The 25,341-nt window shown below is 52.6% G+C and overlaps 1 protein-coding gene across 6 annotated transcripts in view; it reads right to left on the bottom strand.

Annotated features, from left to right (window-relative positions):
- The window catches only part of UGGT1 (UDP-glucose glycoprotein glucosyltransferase 1), a 138,180-nt gene extending 118,242 nt beyond the window's left edge, over positions 1-19,938 (bottom strand). For 2 of the 6 annotated variants that reach the window (XM_073576456.1, XM_073576457.1), the window contains exons 1-6: positions 19,665-19,727; positions 14,471-14,599; positions 8,324-8,397; positions 7,827-7,957; positions 7,475-7,587; positions 1,721-1,895 (exon numbers count right to left, since the gene is read on the bottom strand). In XM_073576456.1, coding sequence (XP_073432557.1) covers positions 1,721-1,895; positions 7,475-7,587; positions 7,827-7,957; positions 8,324-8,397; positions 14,471-14,599; positions 19,665-19,714 — 672 coding nt within the window. In that variant the 5' untranslated portion in view covers positions 19,715-19,727. The other 4 variants (XM_073576459.1, XM_073576460.1, XM_073576458.1 and 1 more) reach the window with 4 other exon arrangements.
- Positions 19,939-25,341: the final 5,403 nt, after the last annotated feature.

The raw sequence follows: 25,341 nt of genomic DNA, 5'->3' as shown, positions 1-25,341 counted from the left end.
GATGCATTGCGCGAATGACCTCTAATGACATAGCGGTCTAAAGCAATGCATCCCTGGGAACGGAAGTTGCCGCCAGCGCCAATGAGGACTCCGGGAGCTGACAGAGGGTAAGTATATCCCGATTTTTTTTTTTTTTTTTTTTATTATTTTTAACATTATATCTTTTACCATTGATGCTGCATAGGCAGGATCAATAGTAAAAAGTTGGTCACATTCGTCAAGCGCTATGCTTGTGTGTGACCAACCTGTCCATCACTTTTCCAAGCGATGCTTCAAATTGCTCGGAAAAGCGTTAGCGTTCTGCAAGCTAAAAATGCTTGTGTTTACCCGCGGCGGCGAGTTGCGAAAATTCTGCGGACAATTCAGCAGCATTTCTGCAACGTGGGCACATAGCCTAAATGTATGTCCCCTGTCCCAGTCATACACTCACCCTCCAGCATCTTCACCGCTTTTTGGCACCGCTCCGGTCCCGAGGCACCATCTTGTGAGCGCAGCTTCTGACTGGCTGGAAGTCAGAAGCTACGTCACATGATCTTGATGCAAGTCTATGAGAGCTAAAATGAGGCCAGAACAAGGCTCTCATAGACTAGTCCTGAAAAATGACCTCCGCGCCGCTCCTTGAAACACTGGAGCAGCCGACAGGTCACCTTTTACCAGAGACCAACCCGAGTGACGCTGGAAAACGATAAAGGAGGCGGCGGCAGGAAGGTATGAGACAGGGGGCAGGGGAATTACTTTTAGGCTATGCGCCCACGTTAGCGTTTTTAAACGCTCAGGAAATGGGTCTCCTTCCTAGAAAACGCGCTTTTTGCTGCGATTTTTGCGGAAAAAACGCGCGTTTTTTTCCCGCACGTCTTCTGGGCTATAGGAAATAGCCAAAACCACGGACCTAAGCGGAAATTAATGAACATGCTGCGTTTTTTACCGCTAAGCGTTTCCTTAGCGGTAAAAAAACGCATCCATTGGCACAAAAAGGCCAAAATGCATTAAAATGAATGGGATGCTTCTTTTAAGCGTTTTTGATGTGGTTTGACCCGAAAAACGCATCAAAAACGCTTAAAAAACGCAACGTGGGCACACAGCCTTAAAGCATTACTCCAGCAGGGAAATTAAAAAAAAAAAACCATGCTGGAATGGTACTTTACTGTTACGGACACCACAATGGCCGACTGCTGCATCACTTTGCTTCATCGCACCGTCGCCACACTGTCTGACCATCCACAGGATGGCTCGGCAGACGACTCGGTGATCTCCATAAGTCGCCATCGGACGCCTCTTGTGGTGGCTTATATCCAAGGACAACAAAACAATCATTAGACTGTTCTCCGATTCCACCAACAACAAATGGTTAAGACCTACAGTCATTACCCCCGATTTCTCCATTCATTAATATGCACATTGACTTCCGGTCTTGTCCTTCGTTCAGGTTACAATACCCACAGTCGGGCCGAGAATTGCAGGAGAATTGCAGCCATGTTACTGACAACTAAATACATCCGCGATACAGTGGTGTGAACCGTACCTAACGGAGCATGAAACTTACCGTACATGATACACATAATGGTACAAAAGAAGCAAAATTGCTTAGGAAGAAACAACAATAAACTACATTAAAATATGAGAACATAAAAGATAAAAAATTGTAAAAAAAAAAAAGTCTGAAATACGGATGAAAAGATACTTACAGAAAAACAGATCGAGGGCAATCAGATCTACTTACTGCGACGTAGTGCCGGAGGACATACACCATCTCCCCAGCTCGGGCCTTTTCCGATAGATGTTGGTGGAACCTTGAAAATTCTCTGGTGCCGATCTCCCCGTATAGTACGACGACAGGACTGTCGGGTGACGATCCGGGATAACGGTGGTCCCCCTTAAACAAGAAAGGCTTTGGCCTGTGCAAGTGACAGCACATTGTATGTAAATCATAGGTTATTCAATACTAAATACCAGAATGTGAATAGAGACCACAAGACTCCCGAAAATAAGCACAAAAATATTCTGCGGCCCAAAACACTACACAGACCAGAGTCCGCACAGCTGGCGGCACACATACGAGAGCTGCCAGCCAAAATGATGCCTCGTCACGCCTTTTATTTTTTATGTAGTTTAAAAAAAAAGTGATTTTTTAATTTTTCAATATATTGCCTTGTAATGTTTTCATTTCCTGTTCTGTACAGATGTCACCGTATCCCAGAATTCCAAGCGGAGGAAATTCACCGATCGCCATATTGGAACACCAAGTGATGGGTGTCTCAATAGGGAAAATGCTGCTGGTATCAACCTATTGCGTGGTACCACCAGCGGAACACCGTCGCACCACACACACACTCTATACGCACCACTCACACACTCACGCAACCTCTTACGCGGTACCACCAGCAGAACACCGTCGCGAACACGCTGCCGCCGGGATCAGCAGAATGAGTCACTGACTGCTGCAATCTTTGTACAGGAAGAGCGCATGCGCAGTTTTAATGCGACTGCCGCTATCTGTCTGCACAAAGATGGAGGCGGTCTGATTTACTGCGCCTGCGTGAATCACGCCCAGGTGCAGTAAATCATTCGGCTGATCCCGGCGGCAGATGCGCGACGTGTCTACAGGCAGAGGAAGTCGGTCACACTAAAGGTGTTTTCCCACAAACGAAAGTTCATTTTAAAAATTGTCTGTGTCTGACCATGTACAGAGCATACCACATCTCCTGGGAAGGGGAGGAAGCAAAAGACAATACTGACATTACAGCAGGGGATCACAGAGGATTCATTTTGTGAGGTAAAATGTTTCGCTGACTGTTTTTAATAGTATTTTACCTCACAAAATGAATCCTCTGCGATCTCCTGCTGTAATGTCAGTATTGTCTTTTGCTTCCTCCCCTGCCCAGGAGCTGTGGTATGCTCTGTACATGGTCAGACACAGACAATTTTTAAAATGAACTTTCGTTCGTGGGAAAACTCCTTTAAGAAGCAAATATCAACGCCAACATCAAAAAAATATCAAGAATATACCATCAAAGAAAAGGACGGCTATCCAAGTGACCACAGAAACATGACAAGGGGATAGCACATAGGGAAGAAAGGTCAAAGAAAAGAGCACAGACGGGAGAAGTCAGCACATGGGGAAAGAGAGAGTGGATAGGTGGGTGACCACATGGGAGGAGAGATTCTCAACGCTGCAAAGCCTGCCTCCAATCATGACATTACCGCCCTCCTCCCTTTGCATCGGATATATATATATATATATATATATATATATATATACATATACATATACACACACACACATATACATACATACACACAAGGTGGGCCAATTATATGGATATACCTAAAAAAAAATACTAATGTGTCACAACCAGGAATTTGATATCACCAACCATTCCCATTTTATTTAGTTTATTTAAGTGTATCCATATAAATGTCCCACCCTGTATGTATATGTGTATTATAATATATATATATATATATATATATATATATATATATATATATATATATATATATATATATTATAAATCTTTCAATTTTCGAACTGATCACTAGACCAATTTAAAGAGTAACTAAACTTTTCTAATGTTTACACATATTCCATTGCCCTAGTAATTACAAACAAATTGGTGTGAGTCCAATTCAAAAGACCCCACTGATCACTCAAAACTACCCCATCCCTCTCTCCATTGAGAAGTATGCAGCTCAGGAGACAGGCACTCACAGAAAACACGGTGTGGATGCAATAAAAAGCTACAAAGACTATGTTATCTATAGTAAAGTAACGCTACTAACCTGCAAATAACCGAGAGCCCCGCTGCCAGGAGGAAATGAACTTTATCCCCCCTGCAAAGTTTGGCTTCCAGTCATAGGGGTGGCGCTGACAGTTTCAGTCACTGCTCAGTTTATAGACAGGGGAGGCTGTAACCTTGCCCCTGTCACTGACTGACAGCCCGCACTAATGATGAGAGAGCTTTCAGTCAGGACCCAGGCGCAGTTACAGCCGATGCTCTATATACACAGAGCGGTGACTAAAACCATGCTGCCCGTATGTCTGGAAGAGCAAGGTTGCCGGGGGGGGGGATAAAGTTCATTTTCTCCTGGCAGCGGGGCTCTCTACAAGCGCCGCATAGTGTCTGCGATTTTAACCTGTAGATTAACCCTACATCTGCAGGTTAGCAGTGTTATTTTACATGACAGCTTTCATTTAAAATCTGTGGCAACAGAATTCCTATGCCTAGAGATGAGCGGATCAATTTCATGGGACACCAGTCCAGCGTCCAGGTCAGTGGTATCTGACGGCTACACGGCAAATCCGCAAATCACTTACCTTCAGCTGTCCCTGGAACGGCTTTTGATTAGCCAGGTCTGCATCATGTTGCACAGATGACGTCGCAGCAACCCTGACAAATCAAATGCTGCGTCGGGGACACCGGAGGGAACGAGATACATGGGCCTCCTGTCTAGCCCCCAGGTACCACAGACCTGGAGCCTGGACAACAGTCCCGCTAATCACTCCACACATCTCTACCGCTGATCCATCACCAGCACGAACAAGGGAATTTGCTACTGGATGACAGATATCCGCTCTGACAGTGCATCAGCTTAACAGTGAGAATAACTACTTCACAACGGTTGTATGTCCAGCCAGTCCACTTAGCTCCCGCCCCAGTGTGGGGGCACGGAGGGGCACAGATCCCGCCTCAGTGTGGGGGCACAGATCCCGCCTCAGTGTGGGGGCACAGATCCCGCCTCAGTGTGGGGGCACAGATCCCGCCTCAGTGTGGGGGCACAGATCCCGCCTCAGTGTGGGGGCACAGATCCCGCCTCAGTGTGGGGGCACAGATCCCGCCTCAGTGTGGGGGCACAGATCCCGCCTCAGTGTGGGGGCACAGATCCCGCCTCAGTGTGGGGGCACAGATCCCGCCTCAGTGTGGGGGCACAGATCCCGCCTCAGTGTGGGGGCACAGAGGGGCACAGATCCCGCCTCAGTGTGGGGGCACAGATCCCGCCTCAGTGTGGGGGCACAGAGGGGCTCAGATCCCGCCTCAGTGTGGGGGCACAGATCCCGCCTCAGTGTGGGGGCACAGATCCCGCCTCAGTGTGGGGGCACAGATCCCGCCTCAGTGTGGGGGCACAGATCCCGCCTCAGTGTGGGGGCACAGATCCCGCCTCAGTGTGGGGGCACAGATCCCGCCTCAGTGTGGGGGCACAGAGGGGCACAGATCCCGCCTCAGTGTGGGGGCACAGAGGGGCACAGATCCCGCCTCAGTGTGGGGGCACAGAGGGGCTCAGATCCCGCCTCAGTGTGGGGGCACAGAGGGGCTCAGATCCCGCCTCAGTGTGGGGGCACAGAGGGGCTCAGATCCCGCCTCAGTGTGGGGGCACAGAGGGGCTCAGATCCCGCCTCAGTGTGGGGGCACAGAGGGGCTCAGATCCCGCCTCAGTGTGGGGGCACAGAGGGGCTCAGATCCCGCCTCAGTGTGGGGGCACAGAGGGGCTCAGATCCCGCCTCAGTGTGGGGGCACAGAGGGGCACAGATCCCGCCTCAGTGTGGGGGCACAGAGGGGCACAGATCCCGCCTCAGTGTGGGGGCACAGATCCCGCCTCAGTGTGGGGGCACAGAGGGGCACAGATCCCGCCTCAGTGTGGGGGCACAGATCCCGCCTCAGTGTGGGGGCACAGATCCCGCCTCAGTGTGGGGGCACAGATCCCGCCTCAGTGTGGGGGCACAGATCCCGCCTCAGTGTGGGGGCTCAGATCCCGCCTCAGTGTGGGGGAGCAGAGGGGCTCAGATCCCGCCTCAGTGTGGGGGCACAGAGGGGCTCAGATCCCGCCTCAGTGTGGGGGCACAGAGGGGCTCAGATCCCGCCTCAGTGTGGGGGCACAGAGGGGCTCAGATCCCGCCTCAGTGTGGGGGCACAGAGGGGCTCAGATCCCGCCTCAGTGTGGGGGCACAGAGGGGCTCAGATCCCGCCTCAGTGTGGGGGCACAGAGGGGCTCAGATCCCGCCTCAGTGTGGGGGCACAGAGGGGCTCAGATCCCGCCTCAGTGTGGGGGCACAGAGGGGCTCAGATCCCGCCTCAGTGTGGGGGCACAGAGGGGCTCAGATCCCGCCTCAGTGTGGGGGCACAGAGGGGCTCAGATCCCGCCTCAGTGTGGGGGCACAGAGGGGCTCAGATCCCGCCTCAGTGTGGGGGCACAGAGGGGCTCAGATCCCGCCTCAGTGTGGGGGCACAGAGGGGCTCAGATCCCGCCTCAGTGTGGGGGCACAGAGGGGCTCAGATCCCGCCTCAGTGTGGGGGCACAGAGGGGCTCAGATCCCGCCTCAGTGTGGGGGCACAGAGGGGCTCAGATCCCGCCTCAGTGTGGGGGCACAGAGGGGCTCAGATCCCGCCTCAGTGTGGGGGCACAGAGGGGCTCAGATCCCGCCTCAGTGTGGGGGCACAGAGGGGCTCAGATCCCGCCTCAGTGTGGGGGCACAGAGGGGCTCAGATCCCGCCTCAGTGTGGGGGCACAGAGGGGCTCAGATCCCGCCTCAGTGTGGGGGCACAGAGGGGCTCAGATCCCGCCTCAGTGTGGGGGCACAGAGGGGCTCAGATCCCGCCTCAGTGTGGGGGCACAGAGGGGCTCAGATCCCGCCTCAGTGTGGGGGCACAGAGGGGCTCAGATCCCGCCTCAGTGTGGGGGCACAGAGGGGCTCAGATCCCGCCTCAGTGTGGGGGCACAGAGGGGCTCAGATCCCGCCTCAGTGTGGGGGCACAGAGGGGCTCAGATCCCGCCTCAGTGTGGGGGCACAGAGGGGCTCAGATCCCGCCTCAGTGTGGGGGCACAGAGGGGCTCAGATCCCGCCTCAGTGTGGGGGCACAGAGGGGCTCAGATCCCGCCTCAGTGTGGGGGCACAGAGGGGCTCAGATCCCGCCTCAGTGTGGGGGCACAGAGGGGCTCAGATCCCGCCTCAGTGTGGGGGCACAGAGGGGCTCAGCTCCCGCCTCAGTGTGGGGACACAGAGTAGGATAGGGGCTCAGTGCAGGAACATGATTAGTCTTCTGAGCACTCGGTGGGGGTCTCAAGTCCCAGCCCATCATCTGAGTTGAGACAAAGTGGAAACAGTAAGGACCATAAAGATGAACATGGGCCATTGTACAGACTATAACTCACTATTAAAAAGGGCAAACCATATGCATTATAGGAACATGTGGACAATATAGGGGAAGGGTCTGACAGCGGAGTAGAAAACCTCCATGTCTGTGTGCTGTATTGTCGGCTACCCCCAATTCTAGTGTTTACCAGTTATACTACTTTATACTACTCTTCCCTTGCACCATCATCTACACAAAGCCCCTCCAAAAATCACATGAACTGGCTGCTGTGCACCCCAGCAGGGAAATACAGACCCCAGAAGTGGTGTTCAGAGGGGCACCATTCTCAAAGTGGAGAGTGGTCAGCACAACTTCTTTACAGTCACCAATATGGATGCATCCTGTACCTCTCCGCAGCTCTGGTGAGAAGTGATGGTAACTGGTCCAGATCGCAGGTCTTCTCCCCATGTACCACAACAAAAGCTGTACAGCCAGCAGGGGGCGACTCATCCGAGGCAATCTGAAATCAAAGCGATTTCCATTTCTAGGCGCGATTTCACAAAACCAAGAAATGTACACTGATCACAAGGCAGCAGGCATGCGAACACCTCCACTTATGTATAATTTTTTTTCGGATATCCCACTGAGAGAAAGTTGGGTGGCAACCCAAGTATTTTTTACCAAGCTTTTCCAAGCTCCTGAACAGCATTACTGCCTAGTTCTGCAAAGATTCACCACTTCCCAGAACTAGATACTAACCTGCTGGAAGGTTTGGACGGTGGAGGAGTAAGAGCGAAGAGACAGTGCGAACCTCAGGAGATTCTGCTGGACAGTAGACAGGAGGCGACCAGCGCTTTTCAGCAATAGATCGTAGTTGGCCGAGTCGGAACCTAAAAGTGTAAAGTACGAAGATATCAGAACTGCTCTAATCAGTGACTTCACAGGAGCAGATTTTACTACGATACGCCATTAATGATCCCTGAGCATCCAACCTACGGGGTCCCTACAACCCTGCGGATGACGAGGCCGCAGTACAGTCTGGACACAGTGTATGGAGCGGTGCCGTCCTGCCGCCTCCGCGAGAGCTGCAAACACCCGTGGTGGCGGTGTCAGATCACAACCGGTCACATATTGGTGACCCATCCTACATATCGATCATCACCGTAACCTTCATGTCAAGATCACTAATGGTGGACACAGATCTTATACTGGTAGAAGTAAAATACAAAACTGATTTCCCATGTTGGTGCTCCTACCCTGATCATCCACTTGTTGGTTCTCATCCACAAACGTCCAAAATGTATCCGATCCATCATCAGCCAGAAATTCACTAAAAAAGACAGATAATGGGCAGGATATTAACCAGGATTGTGGCTGCACAATGCAATATTCCCCTAAATCTGCCCCCAATAATCCAACATCCTGATAACTCAGACATGAGACCAGCAGCCGCAGCATTGGGGAAACTCTAGTGTATGTTCCATAATCGGCTTCCTGACCAGCTCCGAGTGAGTTTCTACCTTTCAGTCTGGGGGACGCTGACAATATATCATGGTGCAAAATCCCAATGTCTGGGAAAACGGGAGAAAAGTCTTGTATTGGGCCGAGCCCCCTTATGTTCCTGTAGCCTAAGGCTGTGTGCACACGCTGCGGATTATGTACGGATTCATACGCGCGGATTTTGTTAAATCCGCAGGTGAAACCGCAGGTCAAAAGACCTGCGGTTTTACCTGCGGATTGCTCTGCGGTTTTGCCCTGCGGGTTTTCATCTCCTCAATAGAAGAGATGGCAAACCGCAGGAGAATCCGCAGAAAGAATTGACATGTCAATTCTTTCTGTGGATTGAAAACCGCAGATAATCCGCGCGGAAAATTCCGCACCGTCTGCACTGCGGTTTTTGATTCCCATAGGGAATCATGGTACTGTACACCGCAGCAAAAACTGCTGCGGAAACCGCTGCGGAACCGCAGCAAAATCCGCAGCGTGTGCACACAGCCTAAGAATTCATAAAGAACTGATGGAATCGCCGACATCCGAGTGGGAAATAACTAAATGATGAATTTAACTGCTACTCAAAGAGGCTGTCCAGTATGTAACACTGATGACATATGCTTAGGATAGGTCCCCAGTGCCTAACCAGTGGAGGTGCGACCCCCGGCACCTCCGCCAATCAGCTGTACTTGGTACCCAGAAGTGCAAAGTTGTGCAGCTGCTCTGTCTACTGATTGTGGCCGCGGAAACATCATACCAATAGCCTATGCATGGAAGATGTAATCAATATCAGATAGATGGGGGTCGGACACCCAGAATCCCGCTGAATGGCTGTTATCTGCTCCAGTGCGGGCCAACACACGTCAGTTATATGGTAGATCTGGACAACCCCTGTAAGGATCCATCACCGGCTACAAGCTCGGCACGGATATAGTTTTGGAAGCGAAATATTTTGTGGATTTTCCCTATCTGGTGTATGAAATAGTCAGACACAGAAGTGCGATATGGTCTGGAGGAGGGAAGGAGCGTGGGAGCGATATGGTCTGGAGGAGGGAAGGAGCGTGGGAGCGATATGGTCTGGAGGAGGGAAGGAGCGTGGGAGCGATATGGTCTGGAGGAGGGAAGGAGCGTGGGAGCGATATGGTCTGGAGGAGGGAAGGAGCGTGGGAGCGATATGGTCTGGAGGAGGGAAGGAGCGTGGGAGCGATATGGTCTGGAGGAGGGAAGGAGCGTGGGAGCGATATGGTCTGGAGGAGGGAAGGAGCGTGGGAGCGATATGGTCAGCAGGAGGGAAGGAGCGTGGGAGCGATATGGTCAGCAGGAGGGAAGGAGCTTGGGAGCTATATGGTCTGGAGGAGGGAAGGAGCATGGGAGCGATATGGTCTGGAGGAGGGAAGGAGCATGGGAGCGATATGGTCTGGAGGAGGGAAGGAGCATGGGAGCGATATGGTCAACAGGAGGGAAGGAGCGATATTGTCTGGAGGAGGGAAGGAGCATGGGAGCGATATGGTCAGCAGGAGGGAAGGAGCGTGGGAGCGACATGGTCTGGAGGAGGGAAGGAGCGTGGGAGCGACATGGTCTGGAGGAGGGAAGGAGCGTGGGAGCGATATGGTCAACAGGAGGGAAGGAGCGTGGGAGCGATATGGTCTGGAGGAGGGAAGGAGCATGGGAGCGATATGGTCAACAGGAGGGAAGGAGCGATATTGTCTGGAGGAGGGAAGGAGCATGGGAGCGATATGGTCAGCAGGAGGGAAGGAGCGTGGGAGCGACATGGTCTGGAGGAGGGAAGGAGCGTGGGAGCGACATGGTCTGGAGGAGGGAAGGAGCGTGGGAGCGATATGGTCAACAGGAGGGAAGGAGCGTGGGAGCGATATGGTCTGGAGGAGGGAAGGAGCGTGGGAGCGACATGGTCTGGAGGAGGGAAGGAGCGTGGGAGCGATATGGTCTGGAGGAGGGAAGGAGCGTGGGAGCGATATGGTCTGGAGGAGGGAAGGAGCGTGGGAGCGATATGGTCTGGAGGAGGGAAGGAGCGTGGGAGCGATATGGTCTGGAGGAGGGAAGGAGCGTGGGAGCGATATGGTCTGGAGGAGGGAAGGAGCGTGGGAGCGATATGGTCTGGAGGAGGGAAGGAGCGTGGGAGCGATATGGTCTGGAGGAGGGAAGGAGCGTGGGAGCGATATGGTCTGGAGGAGGGAAGGAGCGTGGGAGCGATATGGTCTGGAGGAGGGAAGGAGCGTGGGAGCGATATGGTCTGGAGGAGGGAAGGAGCGTGGGAGCGATATGGTCTGGAGGAGGGAAGGAGCGTGGGAGCGATATGGTCTGGAGGAGGGAAGGAGCGTGGGAGCGATATGGTCTGGAGGAGGGAAGGAGCGTGGGAGCGATATGGTCTGGAGGAGGGAAGGAGCGTGGGAGCGATATGGTCTGGAGGAGGGAAGGAGCGTGGGAGCGATATGGTCTGGAGGAGGGAAGGAGCGTGGGAGCGATATGGTCTGGAGGAGGGAAGGAGCGTGGGAGCGATATGGTCTGGAGGAGGGAAGGAGCGTGGGAGCGATATGGTCTGGAGGAGGGAAGGAGCGTGGGAGCGATATGGTCTGGAGGAGGGAAGGAGCGTGGGAGCGATATGGTCTGGAGGAGGGAAGGAGCGTGGGAGCGATATGGTCTGGAGGAGGGAAGGAGCGTGGGAGCGATATGGTCTGGAGGAGGGAAGGAGCGTGGGAGCGATATGGTCTGGAGGAGGGAAGGAGCGTGGGAGCGATATGGTCTGGAGGAGGGAAGGAGCGTGGGAGCGATATGGTCTGGAGGAGGGAAGGAGCGTGGGAGCGATATGGTCTGGAGGAGGGAAGGAGCGTGGGAGCGATATGGTCTGGAGGAGGGAAGGAGCGTGGGAGCGATATGGTCTGGAGGAGGGAAGGAGCGTGGGAGCGATATGGTCTGGAGGAGGGAAGGAGCGTGGGAGCGATATGGTCTGGAGGAGGGAAGGAGCGTGGGAGCGATATGGTCTGGAGGAGGGAAGGAGCGTGGGAGCGATATGGTCTGGAGGAGGGAAGGAGCGTGGGAGCGATATGGTCTGGAGGAGGGAAGGAGCGTGGGAGCGATATGGTCTGGAGGAGGGAAGGAGCGTGGGAGCGATATGGTCTGGAGGAGGGAAGGAGCGTGGGAGCGATATGGTCTGGAGGAGGGAAGGAGCGTGGGAGCGATGTGGTCTGGAGGAGGGAAGGAGCGTGGGAGCGATGTGGTCTGGAGGAGGGAAGGAGCGTGGGAGCGATATGGTCTAGAGGAGGGAAGGAGCGTGGGAGCGATATGGTCTGGAGGAGGGAAGGAGCGTGGGAGCGATATGGTCTGGAGGAGGGAAGGAGCGTGGGAGCGATATGGTCTGGAGGAGGGAAGGAGCGTGGGAGCGATATGGTCTGGAGGAGGGAAGGAGCGTGGGAGCGATATGGTCTGGAGGAGGGAAGGAGCGTGGTAGCGATATGGTCAGCAGGAGGGAAGGAGCATGGGAGCGATATGGTCTGGAGGAGGGAAGGAGCGTGGGAGCGATATGGTCTGGAGGAGGGAAGGCGCTTGGGAGCTATATGGTCTGGAGGAGGGAAGGAGCACGGGAGCGATATGGTCAGCAGGAGGGAAGGAGCATGGGAGCGATATGGTCAGCAGGAGGGAAGGAGCATGGGAGCGATATGGTCAGCAGGAGGGAAGGCGCTTGGGAGCTATATGGTCTGGAGGAGGGAAGGAGCATGGGAGCGATATGGTCAACAGGAGGGAAGGAGCGTGGGAGCGATATGGTCTGGAGGAGGGAAGGAGCGTGGGAGCGATATGGTCTGGAGGAGGGAAGGAGCGTGGTAGCGATATGGTCTGGAGGAGGGAAGGAGCGTGGGAGCGATATGGTCTGGAGGAGGGAAGGAGCGTGGTAGCGATATGGTCAGCAGGAGGGAAGGAGCATGGGAGCGATATGGTCTGGAGGAGGGAAGGAGCACGGGAGCGATATGGTCAGCAGGAGGGAAGGAGCATGGGAGCGATATGGTCAGCAGGAGGGAAGGAGCATGGGAGCGATATGGTCAGCAGGAGGGAAGGCGCTTGGGAGCTATATGGTCTGGAGGAGGGAAGGAGCATGGGAGCGATATGGTCAACAGGAGGGAAGGAGCATGGGAGCGATATGGTCAACAGGAGGGAAGGAGCGATATTGTCTGGAGGAGGGAAGGAGCATGGGAGCGATATGGTCAGCAGGAGGGAAGGAGCATGGGAGCGACATGGTCTGGAGGAGGGAAGGAGCATGGGAGCGACATGGTCTGGAGGAGGGAAGGAGCATGGGAGCGACATGGTCTGGAGGAGGGAAGGAGCATGGGAGCGATATGGTCTGGAGGAGGGAAGGAGCATGGGAGCGATATGGTCTGGAGGAGGGAAGGAGCATGGGAGCGATATGGTCTGGAGGAGGGAAGGAGCATGGGAGCGATATGGTCTGGAGGAGGGAAGGAGCATGGGAGCGATATGGTCAGCAGGAGGGAAGGAGCATGGGAGCGATATGGTCAGCAGGAGGGAAGGAACATGGGAGCGATATGGTCAGCAGGAGGGAAGGAGCATGGGAGCGATATGGTCAGCAGGAGGGAAGGAGCATGGGAGCGATATGGTCAGCAGGAGGGAAGGAGCATGGGAGCGATATGGTCAGCAGGAGGGAAGGAGCATGGGAGCGATATGGTCTGGACGAGGGAAGGAGCATGGGAGCGATATGGTCTGGACGAGGGAAGGAGCATGGGAGCGATATGGTCTGGACGAGGGAAGGAGCATGGGAGCGATATGGTCTGGACGAGGGAAGGAGCATGGGAGCGATATGGTCTGGACGAGGGAAGGAGCATGGGAGCGATATGGTCTGGACGAGGGAAGGAGCATGGGAGCGATATGGTCTGGACGAGGGAAGGAGCATGGGAGCGATATGGTCTGGACGAGGGAAGGAGCATGGGAGCGATATGGTCTGGACGAGGGAAGGGGCATGGGAGTGATATGGTCTGGACGAGGGAAGGGGCATGGGAGCGATATGGTCTGGAGGAGGGAAGGAGCATGGGAGCGATATGGTCTGGAGGAGGGAAGGAGCATGGGAGCGATATGGTCTGGAGGAGGGAAGGAGCATGGGAGCGATATGGTCTGGAGGAGGGAAGGAGCATGGGAGCGATATGGTCTGGAGGAGGGAAGGAGCATGGGAGCGATATGGTCTGGAGGAGGGAAGGAGCATGGGAGCGATATGGTCTGGAGGAGGGAAGGAGCATGGGAGCGATATGGTCTGGAGGAGGGAAGGAGCATGGGAGCGATATGGTCTGGAGGAGGGAAGGAGCATGGGAGCGATATGGTCTGGAGGAGGGAAGGAGCATGGGAGCGATATGGTCTGGAGGAGGGAAGGAGCATGGGAGCGATATGGTCTGGAGGAGGGAAGGAGCATGGGAGCGATATGGTCTGGAGGAGGGAAGGAGCATGGGAGCGATATGGTCTGGAGGAGGGAAGGAGCATGGGAGCGATATGGTCTGGAGGAGGGAAGGAGCATGGGAGCGATATGGTCTGGAGGAGGGAAGGAGCATGGGAGCGATATGGTCTGGAGGAGGGAAGGAGCATGGGAGCGATATGGTCTGGAGGAGGGAAGGAGCATGGGAGCGATGTGTACAGGACGAGCGAAATACAGCAGGACCTGGCTCCTAGTGCAGAAGTATCAGAGCGGGAAACCGAAGAATGACAATGCAGGAAGCAGTGAGGTCTGCAGCTGGGCGGCATCCTCTGGGTACACGGCCTGCAGCACTGCGGAGGTTTGTTTTGCACGGTGCGCACCCACGCCGCGGCTATAGGATGAGGACTGGCTTCCTCCTTCTTCGGTTTCATTTCTATGCAAAATATCCAGTGCAAAAGTCTATGATGGAAGGCGTCTCGGGTCTTACCTGGCTTCCAGCAGCAGCGATGTAGAAGGCCACTTTGTGGTGAGGGACGTCGTCACGGCCTTTGAATCTGCACTCACAAAGGAGAAACACAGGCAAGCGGCCAAGACGAAGCACAATGCCGCCATACTGCTGCGAGAGAGGACAAAGGACGATTACTGACAGAGCCAAGGTATATGCAGCGCAGAGTTACCCTCCAGCACAGAACGATGCAATACGAGCACCTATGTAGTACGCAAGGGGCGTCTGCACGCGGCAGCCTGTACGGGGTGTGAAAACCACTCCGGAGGCCAGGACTGATACACATGATGATTTCAGAGCCTAAGGGAGTAGCACCACATCACGGCGATCTTTCGGTGTAAACAGGCTGCAGATCACCCGCTAGTTCATTGGGTGAAATTAACCTTTATGCAGCATAAAAGATAATCGTTCTCAGCAGCACAATGACCGGAGTAAGCAGGAGCTGCGCCGCAGACAGTGAAGCATTACACTGTTTACCACATCCTCCTGGTGTGAACGCGGCTATCACACGGCCGCCGAGAGGTAGAGGATTACTGATCAGCAGTCGTTTAGAGACACCAGTCGGACTGTGCACACCAACCCCAAGGAGGAATTATGCGGTTGATACTTTTCCACTTACAGCATGCGAGAAGTGGCCAGTTTGTTTTTGCACTTTGTTTACTCCCACTTGTCCTGAGTATTCTGCTATTTTGTTTTTTTATATCTGCCACGAGGTTCCACAGATCAAGCCCTTTATATTTAATGCTAACTGTTCTGGTCTTTACAAGGGGGCGTGGCTCACAGTGTAATTAGGCAGAGCAGGCTAAAGACACGCCCCAGAGGATCCAGTCAATCCCGCCACTTTGTAAAAAAAAAGAAAAAAAAATTAGCACAGAATAAAACGTGCAGGAATCTCTGAAAGTGTGTGGCCGGACCCTCCAGCTAGGAGGCTACACATTAATAGGGGGTTTCACCATCAGGATAATCCCCACTAATGTTCTCACTTGCAGAAGCCATCGAACACGCGGAGCAGCGGCCATCCCTCCCGGCTAATAGACTTGTTTGGGGTTTTTTTCACATAGTTAAAAACTCCCTGTCAGAACGAGCTCAATGACTATTCTCCCAGAACACAACCTGCAGGTAGCAAGAGAAAGAGGGAAATACAGAACGTAAAAATAAAAAAGCAACATAGAGGCCATAAAAGGTGTCACATATGTAATAACATCTAAAAAGAAACATGATTTTTAGCCAATATTTCTGAATTGGAGTAAAAAATAAAAAAGCGTCCATATCCTTTAAAGGGTAACTGTACTTTCCGGTAACTTTTCGGAATAAGAAGTCCCACAGTCCACTCTGAGCTGGTGAGAGGAGAGCAGCGTCTCCCATATACAACACAGCACGCAGGCAAGAGCGTCATGCTCTACATTCTGTAGTTGGGATATAGACAAAAGCAGCAACATGGAGGACAATACACAGCAGTACTGAGCAGTGTAGATGTGTATCCAGCTCGAGGTGAGGAAAAAGGCTTGATACCACCCTTGCACTTTTACACGGTATAATCTAGCATCTAATACCATTTAATATACTACAGGGGATATGACCTAGGTCCTAATACCCCCCTGTAATATATTACATGGTATACCCTAGAATCTAATACCCCCCTGTAATATATTACATGGTATACCCTAGAATCTAATACCCCCTGCAATATACCCTAGATCAGGGGCCCTCAGCCTGGGGTACCAAAGCTACATGTGACTTGTGGGCCCATGATTAGGGTCACACAGCCATCTGCCATTTTAGTGCATTAGTGCTAGTTCTAGCAGACAGCAATGAAGAGCAGATCTCCAGATGCTGCTTTTGTGAGCAGCTGCATACAGAAGAGCACATGTGGATATAGAGAAACTGATACTGCACATAACACCCATCCCCTGTATATGACATGGTATAGCCTAGATACCCCCTGTATTATATGACATGGTATAGCCTAGATAACTCCTGTATTATATGACATGGTATAGCCTAGATACCCCCAGTGCTATATGACATGGTATAACCTAGATCCCCCCTGTGCTATATGACATGGTATAGCCTAGATACCTCCTGTATTATATGACATGGTATAGCCTAGATACCCCCAGTGCTATATGACATGGTATAACCTAGATACCCCCAGTGCTATATGACATGGTATAACCTAGATACCCCCAGTGCTATAGGACATGGTATAACCTAGATACCCCCAGTGCTATAGGACATGGTATAACTTAGATACCCCCAGTGCTATATGACATGGTATATCCTAGATACCCCCAGTGCTATATAACATGGTATAACCTAGATACCCCCAGTGCTATATGACATGGTATAACCTAGATACCCCCAGTGCTATATGACATGGTATAACCTAGATACCCCCAGTGCTATATGACATGGTATAACCTAGATACCCCCAGTGCTATATGACATGGTATAACCTAGATACCCCCAGTGCTATATGACATGGTATAACCTAGATACCCCCAGTGCTATAGGAAATGGTATAACCTAGATACCCCCAGTGCTATATGACATGGAATAACCTAGATACCCCCAGTGCTATATGACATGGTATAACCTAGATACCCCCAGTGCTATATGACATGGTATAACCTAGAATCTAATACCCCCTGCAATATACCCTAGATCAGGGGCCCTCAGCCTGGGGTACCAAAGCTACATGTGACTTGTGGGCCCATGATTAGGGTCACACAGCCATCTGCCATTTTAGTGCATTAGTGCAAGGTCTAGCAGACAGCAATGAAGAGCAGATCTCCAGATGCTGCTTTTGTGAGCAGCTGCATACAGAAGAGCACATGTGGATATGGAGAAACTGATACTGCACATAACACCCATCCCCTGTATATGACATGGTATAGCCTAGATACCCCCTGTATTATATGACATGGTATAGCCTAGATAACTCCTGTATTATATGACATGGTATAGCCTAGATACCCCCAGTGCTATATGACATGGTATAACCTAGATCCCCCCTGTGCTATATGACATGGTATAGCCTAGATACCTCCTGTATTATATGACATGGTATAGCCTAGATACCCCCAGTGCTATATGACATGGTATAACCTAGATACCCCCAGTGCTATATGACATGGTATAACCTAGATACCCCCAGTGCTATAGGACATGGTATAACCTAGATACCCCCAGTGCTATAGGACATGGTATAACTTAGATACCCCCAGTGCTATATGACATGGTATATCCTAGATACCCCCAGTGCTATATGACATGGTATAACCTAGATACCCCCAGTGCTATATGACATGGTATAACCTAGATACCCCCAGTGCTATATGACATGGTATAACCTAGATACCCCCAGTGCTATATGACATGGTATAACCTAGATACCCCCAGTGCTATATGACATGGTATAACCTAGATACCCCCAGTGCTATATGACATGGTATAACCTAGATACCCCCAGTGCTATATGACATGGTATAACCTAGATACCCCCAGTGCTATATGACATGGTATAACCTAGATACCCCCAGTGCTATATGACATGGTATAACCTAGATACCCCCAGTGCTATATGACATGGTATAACCTAGATACCCCCAGTGCTATATGACATGGTATAACCTAGATACCCCCAGTGCTATAGGAAATGGTATAACCTAGATACCCCCAGTGCTATATGACATGGAATAACCTAGATACCCCCAGTGCTATATGACATGGTATAACCTAGATACCCCCAGTGCTATATGACATGGTATAACCAAGATACCCCCAGTGCTATATGACATGGTATAACCTAGATACCCCCAGTGCTATATGACATGGTATAACTTAGATACCCACAGTGCTATAGGAAATGGTATAACCTAGATACCCCCAGTGCTATATGACATGGTATAACCTAGATACCCCCAGTGCTATATGACATGGTATAACCTAGATACCCCCAGTGCTATATGACATGGTATAACCTAGATACCCCCAGTGCTATATGACATGGTATAACCTAGATACCCCCAGTGCTATATGACATGGTATAACCTAGATACCCCCTGTATTATATGACATGGTATAACCTAGATACCCCCAGTGCTATAAGACATGGTATAACCTAGATACCCCCAGTGCTATATGACATGGTATAACCTAGATACCCCCAGTGCTATAAGACATGGTATAACCTAGATACCCCCAGTGCTATAGGACATGGTATAACCTAGATACCCCCAGTGCTATAGAACATGGTATAACCTAGATACCCCCAGTGCTATATGACATGGTAGAACCTAGATACCCCCAGTGCTATATGACATGGTATAACCTAGATACCCCCAGTGCTATATGACATGGTATATCCTAGATACCCCCAGTGCTATAGGACATGGTATAACCTAGATACCCCCAGTGCTATATGACATGGTATAACCTAGATACCCCCAGTGCTATATGACATGGTATAACCTAGATACCCCCTGTATTATATGACATGGTATGACCTAGATACCCCCAGTGCTATAAGACATGGTATAACCTAGATACCCCCAGTGCTATATGACATGGTATAACCTAGATACCCCCAGTGCTATATGACATGGTATAACCTAGATACCCCCAGTGCTATAAGACATGGTATAACCTAGATACCCCCAGTGCTATAGGACATGGTATAACCTAGATACCCCCAGTGCTATAGGACATGGTATAACCTAGATACCCCCAGTGCTATAGGACATGGTATAACCTAGATACCCCCAGTGCTATAGGACATGGTATAACCTAGATACCCCCAGTGCTATAGGACATGGTATAACCTAGATACCCCCAGTGCTATAGGACATGGTATAACCTAGATACCCCCAGTGCTATAGGACATGGTATAACCTAGATACCCCCTGCACTGTATGACATGGTATAACCCAGACACCCCCTGTACTGTATGACATGGTATAACCTAGATACCCCCAGTGCTATATGACATGGTATAACCTAGATACCCCCAGTGCTATAGGACACGGTATAACCTAGATACCCCCTGCACTGTATGACATGGTATAACCCAGACACCCCCTGTACTGTATGACATGGTACACCCTGGGCTCCCGGCAGGGGCCCTTGCTTGTATTACTGGATGCACTGTGACGAGACATGAGCACTATAAATGCACCTGCCCCCGGGGGTGGCTGAGACCTGTGACCTATCCCCGGCCAGTTCCATTCTCCACCTCCCCTCAGTGACCGCACACCTGCACATGATGAGGAGCCCACTCGTCTCACACTCACTGTTACCGGCTCCGCTTCCCTCTAACAGCGCCCCGCCCCTGCAAGAGCATGACTTCCGCCTCACTGTGCACAGGTGACGTCGGCGGCGGCCATCTTATCTGTGGGCAGAGTGGTCTGCGGCTTCGCTTGGGGACTTGCGCCGTTTCCCTCCGGCCATATATAACACAGGCGGCTTCCCTGAGTACAGCTCAGCTACTCTGGAAATTCCCGGTTGTGTAGTGTTTATGCCGTAAAGTAAATGTTGCCCTTTTGTAAGATGGCGCTGCCCAGAGTTGTAGTGACGAGCCTTAGCGCCGCTTCATTACTAGAGGGAAGGCCCTGCCTCTCTGCTGTGTCCTCACTGCTGTAGACGGGCCCTGTACAGACTGTAGACTATAGGGTTGGTCTCTAATAAAATGTCCACCACACTGAGGCAGCTACGTGAGAAGAGCCGGTTCTGCCCCTGCGATGTCGGAGGATGTTGTGGCCCGATAAGAGCTATGACTTTTTGCAAATGGGAAACTATTAAACGCTCCATCAGTGGGGAAATTTTGGAGTCGTTCTTCATTTTCACAAGTTTTTTGGAGCGTTTTTGGAAGTGCCTTTTCCCCCCCCCATAAGCGATTTTTGCAGCCTTCTGATTGGCCAGCACTTAGTTTAGAGCAGATCCTGTCAGGAGCCGCTTCAGTGACGTGATCTGAAGGAAAAGCCTGAAAACGTGACCAGGAAAGTCGTCATTGCGTACACATGAATAGGGAAATTCTTTCATGTTTTCTGAGCAACTTTTCCGTTTTTTATGTTTTAAGCTGATCTTCAAAAAAAAAAAAACCTCCTTACGCACGTCCTCCTAGGCTATGTTCACACAAGATTTTGTTTCCAGGCATTTTCTGAGGAGATCCGCTCTGAAAAACAGGAAAAAGAAATCAGTCAGAAAACACTTGAAATAATCTTTCTATTCATTGCTATGTAAAGGCGACTGTGCCGGTCACAGGTTCAGCCACCTAAGGCCACGGTCACAGGTTCAGCCACCTAAGGCCACGGTCACAGGTTCAGCCACCTAAGGCCACGGTCACACGTTCAGCCACCTAAGGCCACGGTCACACGTTCAGCCACCTAAGGCCACAGTAACACGTTCAGCCACGGTCACAGGTTCAGCCACCTAAAGCCACGGTCACAGGTTCAGCCACCTAAGGCCACGGTCACACGTTCAGCCACCTAAGGCCACGGTCACACGTTCAGCCACCTAAGGCCACGGTCACACGTTCAGCCACCTAAGGCCACAGTAACACGTTCAGCCACGGTCACAGGTTCAGCCACCTAAAGCCACGGTCACAGGTTCAGCCACCTAAGGCCACGGTCACAGGTTCAGCCACCTAAGGCCACGGTCACACGTTCAGCCACCTAAGGCCACGGTCACACGTTCAGCCACCTAAGGCCACGGTCACACGTTCAGCCACCTAAGGCCACAGTAACACGTTCAGCCACGGTCACAGGTTCAGCCACCTAAAGCCACGGTCACAGGTTCAGCCACCTAAGGCCACGGTCACAGGTTCAGCCACCTAAGGCCACGGTCACACGTTCAGCCACCTAAGGCCACGGTCACACGTTCAGCCACCTAAGGCCACAGTCACACGTTCAGCCACCTAAGGCCACAGTAACACGTTCAGCCACGGTCACAGGTTCAGCCACCTAAAGCCACGGTCACAGGTTCAGCCACCTAAGGCCACAGTCACACATTCAGCCACGGTCACAGGTTCAGCCACCTAAGGCCACAGTCACACATTCAGCCACGGTCACACGTTCAGCCACCTAAGGCCACAGTAACACGTTCAGCCATGGTCACAGGTTCAGCCACCTAAGGCCACGGTCACAGGTTCAGCCACCTAAGGCCACGGTCACACGTTCAGCCACCTAAGGCCACAGTCACACGTTCAGCCACCTAAGGCCACAGTAACACGTTCAGCCACGGTCACAGGTTCAGCCACCTAAAGCCACGGTCACAGGTTCAGCCACCTAAGGCCACAGTCACACATTCAGCCACGGTCACAGGTTCAGCCACCTAAAGCCACGGTCACAGGTTCAGCCACCTAAGGCCACAGTCACACGTTCAGCCACCTAAGGCCACAGTCACACGTTCAGCCACGGTCACAGGTTCAGCCACCTAAGGCCACAGTCACAGGTTCAGCCACCTAAGGCCACGGTCACACGTTCAGTCACCTAAGGCCACAGTCACACGTTCAGCCACCTAAGGCCACAGTAACACGTTCAGCCACGGTCACAGGTTCAGCCACCTAAAGCCACGGTCACAGGTTCAGCCACCTAAGGCCACAGTCACACATTCAGCCACGGTCACAGGTTCAGCCACCTAAAGCCACGGTCACAGGTTCAGCCACCTAAGGCCACAGTCACACGTTCAGCCACCTAAGGCCACAGTCACACGTTCAGCCACAGTCACAGGTTCAGCCACCTAAGGCCACAGTCACACGTTCAGCCACGGTCACAGGTTCAGCCACCAAAAGCCACGGTCACACGTTCAGCCACAGTCACAGGTTCAGCCACCTAAAGCCACGGTCACACATTCAGCCACAGTCACAGGTTCAGCCACCTAAGGCCACGGTCACAGGTTCAGCCACCTAAGGCCACAGTAACACGTTCAGCCATGGTCACAGGTTCAGCCACCTAAAGCCACGGTCACAGGTTCAGCCACCTAAGGCCACAGTCACACGTTCAGCCACCTAAGGCCACAGTCACACATTCAGCCACGGTCACAGGTTCAGCCACCTAAGGCCACAGTCACACGTTCAGCCACTGTCACAGTTTCAGCCACCTAAGGCCACAGTCACATGTTCAGCCACCTAAGGCCACGGTCACACGTTCAGCCACGGTCACAGGTTCAGCCACCTAAAGCCACGGTCACACGTTCAGCCACAGTCACAGGTTCAGCCACCTAAAACCACGGTCACACATTCAGCCACAGTCACAGGTTCAGCCACCTAAGGCCACGGTCACACGTTCAGCCACCTAAGGCCACAGTCACACGTTCAGCCACCTAAGGCCACAGTAACACGTTCAGCCATGGTCACAGGTTCAGCTACCTAAGGCCACAGTCACACGTTCAGCCACGGTCACAGGTTCAGCCACCTAAAGCCACGGTCACAGGTTCAGCCACCTAAGGCCACAGTCACACGTTCAGCCACCTAAGGCCACAGTCACACGTTCAGCCACCTAAGGCCACAGTCACACATTCAGCCACGGTCACAGGTTCAGCCACCTAAGGCCACAGTCACACGTTCAGCCACCTAAGGCCACAGTCACACGTTCAGCCACCTAAGGCTACGGTCACACGTTCAGCCACGGTCACAGGTTCAGCCACCTAAAGCCACGGTCACACGTTCAGCCACAGTCACAGGTTCAGCCACCTAAAGCCACGGTCACACATTCAGCCACAGTCACAGGTTCAGCCACCTAAGGCCACGGTCACACGTTCAGCCACCTAAGGCCACAGTCACACGTTCAGCCACCTAAGGCCACAGTAACACGTTCAGCCACGGTCACAGGTTCAGCCACCTAAGGCCACAGTCACACGTTCAGCCACGGTCACAGGTTCAGCCACCTAAAGCCACGGTCACAGGTTCAGCCACCTAAGGCCACAGTCACACGTTCAGCCACCTAAGGCCACAGTCACATGTTCAGCCACCTAAGGCCACAGTCACACATTCAGCCACGGTCACAGGTTCAGCCACCTAAGGCCACAGTCACACGTTCAGCCACTGTCACAGTTTCAGCCACCTAAGGCCACAGTCACACGTTCAGCCACCTAAGGCCACGGTCACACGTTCAGCCACGGTCACAGGTTCAGCCACCTAAAGCCACGGTCACATGTTCAGCCACAGTCACAGGTTCAGCCACCTAAAGCCACGGTCACACATTCAGCCACAGTCACAGGTTCAGCCACCTAAGGCCACGGTCACACGTTCAGCCACCTAAGGCCACGGTCACAGGTTCAGCCACAGTCACAGGTTCAGCCACCTAAGGCCACAGTCACACGTTCAGCCACCTAAGGCCACGGTCACACGTTCAGCCACAGTCACAGGTTCAGCCACCTAAAGCCACGGTCACACGTTCAGCCACAGTCACAGGTTCAGCCACCTAAGGCCACAGTCACACGTTCAGCCACGGTCACAGGTTCAGCCACCTAAGGCCACGGTCACACGTTCAGCCACCTAAGGCCATGGTCACAGGTTCAGCCACAGTCACAGGTTCAGCCATCTAAAGCCTCGGTCACACGTTCAGCCACAGTCACAGGTTCAGCCACCTAAGGCCACAGTCACACGTTCAGCCACGGTCACAGGTTCAGCCACCTAAGGCCACGGTCACACGTTCAGCCACCTAAGGCCACGGTCACACGTTCAGCCACGGTCACAGGTTCAGCCACCTAAGGCCACGGTCACACGTTCAGCCACCTAAGGCCACGGTCACACGTTAAGCCACGGTCACAGGTTCAGCCACCTAAGGCCACAGTCACACATTCAGCCACGGTCACAGGTTCAGCCACCTAAGGCGACGGTCACACGTTCAGCCACCTAAGGCCACGGTCACACGTTCAGCCACGGTCACAGGTTTAGCCACCTAAGGCCACGGTCACACGTTCAGCCACCTAAGGCCACGGTCACACGTTCAGCCACGGTCACAGGTTCAGCCACCTAAGGCCACAGTCACACGTTCAGCCACGGTCACACGTTCAGCCACCTAAGGGCACGGTCACTCGTTCAGCCACGGTCACAGGTTCAACCACCTAAGGCCACAGTCACACGTTCAGCCACGGTCACAGGTTCAGCCACCTAAGGCCACGGTCACACGTTCAGCCACCTAAGGCCACAGTCACAGGTTCAGCCACCTAAGGCTACGGTCACACGTTCAGCCACCTAAGGCCATGGTCACAGGTTCAGCCACCTAAGGCCACAGTCACACGTTCAGCCACAGTCACAGGTTCAGCCACCTAAGGCCATGGTCACAGGTTCAGCCACCTAAGGCCACGGTCACAGGTTCAGCCACCTAAGGCCGCGGTCACACATTCAGACACGGTCACACGTTCAGCCACCTAAGACCACGTTCACACGTTCAGCCACCTAAGGCCACGTTCACACGTTCAGCCACCTAAGGCTACAGTCACACGTTCAGTATTTGGTCAGTATTTTACATCAGTAAACCCTAAATACTGTAAGTCGCCATTTCATGAAGCAGTTTACACTTGGAAAACTTGTTTTTGACCACCAGAAAAAAATAAAGATCAGCGTGAACAGAACCGGCTGCCATAAAATAAAGCAGCGACACTGATATGTATACAAAAGGTTGTGTGGGTGCGATGGCAGGTGTGACTGGGCGATGAATTAGGCAGCTACTTCTCAGTCAGTTGAGTTGAAAGCTGGAGATGAGGGAGTGTAAGAATTAGGGTGACCGGCTCCGGGCACCTCCATACCGGCAGCTCACGTGTCAGTCCTTAGTATAGAGCGGTCAGGACCTACCAGCCAGGGACATCCGTTCTGGAATCTGATATGTTACCCATGTGGATTACTCTATGTG

Source organism: Dendrobates tinctorius, unplaced genomic scaffold, assembly GCF_039654945.1.
Source record: "Dendrobates tinctorius isolate UK_male_01 unplaced genomic scaffold, ASM3965494v1 ptg000049l, whole genome shotgun sequence".
In the NCBI taxonomy this organism is placed as follows: Eukaryota; Metazoa; Chordata; class Amphibia; order Anura; family Dendrobatidae; genus Dendrobates; species Dendrobates tinctorius.
Note: the sequence above shows the minus strand (reverse complement) of the source record. Positions and strands in the feature narration are given on the sequence as shown.